The sequence below is a fragment of the Alligator sinensis genome, unplaced genomic scaffold (genome assembly GCF_000455745.1).
Source record: "Alligator sinensis unplaced genomic scaffold, ASM45574v1 scaffold1660_1, whole genome shotgun sequence".
In the NCBI taxonomy this organism is placed as follows: Eukaryota; Metazoa; Chordata; order Crocodylia; family Alligatoridae; genus Alligator; species Alligator sinensis.
Window position 1 is genome coordinate 22,470 of NW_005843061.1, and position 5,447 is coordinate 27,916.

At 68.8% G+C, this 5,447-nt stretch overlaps 2 protein-coding genes across 2 annotated transcripts in view; one reads left to right on the top strand and one right to left on the bottom strand.

Moving 5' to 3' along the window:
* Window positions 1–3: 3 nt before the first annotated feature.
* AOC1 (amine oxidase, copper containing 1) lies at window positions 4–2,932 on the top strand (the record flags this gene model as incomplete). Its single annotated transcript, XM_014526486.2, has 4 exons — window positions 4–1,216; window positions 1,419–1,707; window positions 1,903–2,035; window positions 2,344–2,932. Coding segments are annotated over 4 exons (1,911 nt in total), but the record flags the coding sequence as incomplete, so codon positions are not given.
* A 97-nt stretch (window positions 2,933–3,029) lies between these two features.
* KCNH2 (potassium voltage-gated channel subfamily H member 2) overlaps window positions 3,030–5,447 on the bottom strand; it is a 17,854-nt gene continuing 15,436 nt past the window's right edge. The window contains 3 exon segments of the mRNA XM_025193518.1: window positions 3,030–4,853; window positions 5,059–5,230; window positions 5,348–5,420. Coding sequence (XP_025049303.1) covers window positions 4,659–4,853; window positions 5,059–5,230; window positions 5,348–5,420 — 440 coding nt within the window. The 3' untranslated portion in view covers window positions 3,030–4,658.

Sequence of the window (5,447 nt, forward strand, 5' to 3'; positions counted from 1 at the left end):
TTCCCCGAGTCCGCGGTGGGCCCCCTGCCCCGGCCCAGCTACTACCGACCGCGGCACTTCAAGGGCAGGCGCCCAGTGCCCTTCGCGGCCCGGCCCGTCACGGGCCTGGAGTACGAGCTGCTGCACCAGAAGCTGGAGGAAGCCACAGCGCCGCTGTCCCGCCTGCTGCGCGACACCACGGGCTACTCGTACCACAACTGCAGCACGCGCTGCCTCGTCTACACGGACGTGGCGCCGCGTGGTCTGGCGCCCGGCGAGCGCCGGTCCTGGGTCATGCTGCAGCGCCTGGTGGAGGGCTACTTCCTGCACCCCGTGGGCGTGGAGCTGCTGCTCGACCACCGCAGCCTGGACCCGCGGCGCTGGGCCGTGCAGCAGGTGTGGTTCCAGGGCCGGTACTTCCCCAGCGTGGAGGCGCTGGCGCAGAGCTATGCGGCCGGCAGCCTGCAGGCCGAGCGCCTGCCCGAGCCGGATGCACACGAGCTGTACTCCAGCTACGTGCCACGCGGGCGCTTCGGCACCGACACGCCCACCGACGTGCACGGGGCCAAGGTGTGCGAGCCCCAGGGCCGGCGCTACCGCGTGCAGGGCAACCAGGTGGAGTACGGGGGCTGGGCGCTGGCCTTCCGGCTCCGCTCGTCCTCCGGGCTGCAGCTGTTCGACCTGCGCTTCGACGGGGCGCGCGTGGCCTACGAGCTGAGCGTGCAGGAGGCGCTGGCTTTCTACGGTGGCAGCACTCCCTCGGCCATGCAGACCAAGTTCCTGGACGCCGGCTGGGCCATGGGTACCCTGGCGCACGAGCTGGCACCCGGCGTGGACTGCCCCGAGTCCGCCACCTTCATAGACGCGGTGCACCTGTACGACACGGCGGGGCCGGTGCGGTTCCGGCGGGCGCTGTGCGTCTTCGAGCTGCCCACGGGCGTGCCCCTGCGGCGCCACTTCAACAGCGACTTCCAGGGCAGCTTCCGCTTCTACGGGGGGCTGGAGGGCACTGCCCTGGTGCTGCGCACCACCGCCACCGTCTACAACTATGACTACATCTGGGACGTGCTGCTGTACCCCAACGGCGTCCTCGAGGCCAAGGTCCACGCCACCGGCTACATCCACGCCACCTTCTACACCCCTGAGGGGCTGAGCTATGGCAGCCGTGTCCAGCGCCACGTCCTGGGCAACATGCACACCCACCTCGTGCACTACAAGGTGGACCTGGATGTCGCAGGTGATGCCCCCACCCATACCCTACCCCTTCCAGCTCAGGACAGGCTCCTGCATCTTTCCCACCTGCTACCTGCAGGGATGCAGCTGTTCCCAGCCCAGGGGGGCCCCAGGAGTCATGGCCCCGTGTCTTGTTGTGCACAAGCCCTGGTAGAGCCCCGCCCCAGGTACCCCCACATCCCACCGCTCACGGGCTCTCCCCGCAGGCACCGCCAACAACTTTGAGACGCTGGAGCTTCAGCTGGAGAACATCTCCCTTCCCTGGAGCCCGGGCGAGCGGCTGGTGCAGCCACGCCTGCAGCGCCGCCCGCGCCGCACGGAGCGCCAGGCTGCCTTCCCGCTGCGCCAGCCCCTGCCCCGCTACCTGCTCTTCTCCAGCTCCGGCAGGCGCAACCGTTGGGGCCACCGGCGCAGCTACCGCATCCAGCCCAGCTCCCACGCCGGCCCTGTGCTGCCCCGTGGCTGGAAGGAGGAGAAGGGCTTCGCTTGGGGCAGGTGAGCTGGGTGGGTGCTGCCAGCAGGGGGCGCTGTCCTCCAGGGGGGCATTGCGGGGGGGCTGGAGTGTGGGTCAGGCCCCTCCCTGGCCCTGCAGGGCAGCTGGGCCGGGTTCCCCGATACCCCATGGAGAGTTGTAGGAGTGGGGTTCTGCCCCTGGCATAACTGCCCCCCCATTTCCTGCCCCCGGGGCAGGTACCACCTGGCGGTGACACGACACCACGAGAACGAGGGGCGGAGCAGCAGCATCTACACCCAGCACGACCCCTGGGATCCGCTCGTCGACTTCGAGGCCTTCATCCGCGATGACGAGAGCATCGAGAACCAGGTGCGGGGCTGTGGCTTGGGCACCAGGGGCGGGGCTTGGACAGGAGGACCTGAGGGGGGAGCTTGGAGTGAGGGGCGGGGCTAGGAAAGGGGCAGGGCTCAGGCAGGGGGGCACAAGGGCTGTGGCATGGGGGAGAGAGGGTGGGGCTTGAGCAGAAGGGCGTGGCCTGGAAGAGGGGGTGGAGCTTGGGTGGTCTGCATGGGCAGGTGAAGTGGGTGGGGCTCGGGCAGGTGAAGGGGGGGAGCTGGCACAGGGCTGGGGGCATTGGTGGGTGCGTGCGGGACCGTGATGGCACCGGTGCCCGGCAGGACCTGGTGGCCTGGGTGACGGTGGGGTTCCTGCACATCCCGCACTCCGAGGACGTGCCCAACACAGCCACGCCGGGCAACGCCGTGGGCTTCTTCCTGCGCCCCTTCAACTTCTTCGACGAGGACCCGTCGATGGCATCGCGCAGCCCCATCATTGTGCGCCCGCTCGACCCTGACGCCACCCGCCTGCAGGTGCAGCGCTGGACGCCCGCCAGCCCCGGGCCCTGCGTGGCGCCGGAGCCCTTCCACTACAACGGCACCTACCGGGAGGAGTGAGCTGCGCCGCGCCGCGGCTGTGGGGATCGGGCCCTGCCCTCCACCCTGGCTGGGTAGAGGAGCTGGGCCGGGCTGGCGCCCCTCTGCTCTCAGCAGCACGTCCCGGGCACGTTTCCCTGCGGAGCTCCCTGCCGCAGGGTCTCCGCTCAGCTCGGTTGCCTGCAACAGGAGCCTTAGTCCTTAGGGCCCTGGACCTATAGAAGGGGACCAAACCCCCAGCCGGGGGCGCGGATAGGGGTTGGGGAGGAGGCCGGGCTGGGGCAGGGGGCATGGGAGGTCACAGGCGTCTCTAGTAAAGTTCGCTGCAGCCCCAGCTGCGCGCCCGAGTCCTTTGTGCCCCCCTGCCCCTGCCAGGTGCAGGACCCAGCTCACAGCCCTGTCCCAGCAAGCTGTGACCCCCCCAGCCCGCAGCGCAGAGGCAGAGGCACAGACGGGCTAAATCGGTTTATTGGGGTGGGGGGCTACGGCGAGGACGACATGCAGGGCGGGCACACGGGCCCGGGCGGCACCCGCCCGGCTACAGGACGACGGCACAACACAGCACATGCTACACGGGCCTGCACGGCCCCCAGGCCAGGCGGGCGGGCAGACGGCGCCGCCCCGGGGCAGAGCGGCAGGGACAGGGGGCAGGAGCTTCACCCCCAGCCCCAGCCTGGAGACCTACCCCCACCCCGGGTTGGGGTGGAGGGGTGGGCTGGATGGCAGCTCCCAGCATGCACTGCTCCCACATGGCCAAGCTGCTCCCATTGCTGGAGCCCACGAGGCCAGGGCCATGGTCATGGTCACGTCCAGGACCCGCAGCCCCAGCGTGGGGGGACCAGGGTTTCCCTTCTCCGAGGACAGGGTCAAGCCAGGGGGGCCTAGCCCAACCCAGCATCGGGTGAGCAGCCAGGCCAGGAGCTGCCGCCTCCTGCTGTGGGGGGTGTGGTCCAGGCGTGACAGAGCACACGCGTGTGCACACACAGTACAGCTCAGCCCCTCCCATAGGGAGCAGCAGGCAGACGCACACACACACATACACATACCCCCACAGGCAACAGACATAGGTGTGCAGGTGCACGCACACACACACACACACACACTTACACACACGTGTGTGCCAGGATAACTGAGTACAGGCACATGCACACACCTGCACACAGAGAGGAGGCACGTGCATGTGAACACATGTACAAGCAGACACGCCAAGGGGACCTGGACCCAATCAGGTTTGGACACGGACATACAGGTTCCCGCACGTGCAAGTGCCAGGGCACATGCACATGCACGCGCGCGCACACACACACACGGGCCTACGCATGCAAACGCCAGGGCATATGCACCTGCTCACGCATGCATACACAAACACACATATACATACACTCACATGGAAGCGCCAGGGCGCACGCACATACACACACATACATGCACACACATATGGAAGTGCCAAGGCACATGCACACACACACACACATTTATGCATATATACCCATACACACGCGCACACGCAGACACAAGCACCAGGGTACACGTGCACACACACACACACACGCATGCACCAGGGCACTGGGCACACACGTACAGGCAGACCCATGTGAATGCAGGGAGGAAGACATGGGGCTTTGCATATGTGCACCCTACACATGCACACGCACACACCCGCACGCACGCACACACTCGCTCTGGCCCACCAGGGCAGCCGGGCCCTTGGGGACCTGCAGCAGAAGTGGCCCCTGCCCAGCTGTGGCCAGGTGCCGGGGGGCGGGATGGGGCAGGGGACAAGGCCGCGGCCTGGCGATATGTCTGGGGCGGGCAGGGCGGGGGCCTTGCCCCCACAGTACCACTACAGATTCAGCGCCGTACCAAGCGGTTCGTGTCTAACAGTCCTGCAGCTGCGGCCGGTGCCGACCCCACGCCCTGCTAGACCAGCTAACAGGCAGGCGCGGGGTGCAGCCGGACCCCCTGGCGCCTGGGGGGCCACGGCCTGGAGTCCTAGGCATGGCCTGTCCAGCACCGGCACGCGGTGGCTCCGGGGCCAGGCCCCGTCCCAGCCCTGCCAATTAACTGCCCGGGTCGGAGCAGTGTCTGTGCAGGGTCTGCGAGCCCGGTGCCATGGGCAGCTGTCCAGGCAGGGAGAGGCGTCGGAGCGCCGGAGCCACCGGCTCCACCAGCAGCACCACGTCTGGCGGGGGCAGCTCGCCCGGCACGCGCCGCAGCGGCTGAGCCAGGTCGAAGGGTGCCGGGTACTCGGGAACCTGCGAAGGAAGCCAGGTGGTCAGCCACAGGGACCCTCAGCCTCGAGCCTGGGACCCCAAGACACAGGGCCTTGACAGCCCTAGACCTAGGCCAAGGGGCACCAGCATGGCACCGGGACACCAGAGCCCCACGTTCACGGGCACAGAAACCGGAGCTGTGGTTGCAGCGTGGGGCTGGTTGAGGTGGGGTGCAGCAGAGCCTCACCTGAGAGAGCGTCTGGATGGGGGTGATGGGCAGGACGGGCTGCAGTGGGGGCTCGGGGCCCGGCGGCTGCGGGGGCGAGGACAGGGCGCTGTACGCAGGTGGCACCAGGGCGGCCTGGCGCTGCAGCAGCTGCATGATGGCGGCCACGTCTGCAGTCATGCGTGTCTCCAGCCTGCAGGCACACGGCACCGGGGTGAGCGGGGAACAGGCTGCACCGCGGACCCTGTTTGGAGCCCCCCGGCCCCGGAGGAGCTGGGTGCGTGCCCCGCACCGCGGCCCTTGGCAGTACCTGTTGAGCTGGCGCTGCAGCAGATCGAGCCGGCTCTCCAGCTCCGAGCGCTGGTGGCGGGGGGGGGGGGGCGGGGGCGGGGGGGGGCGGGGGGGGGGGG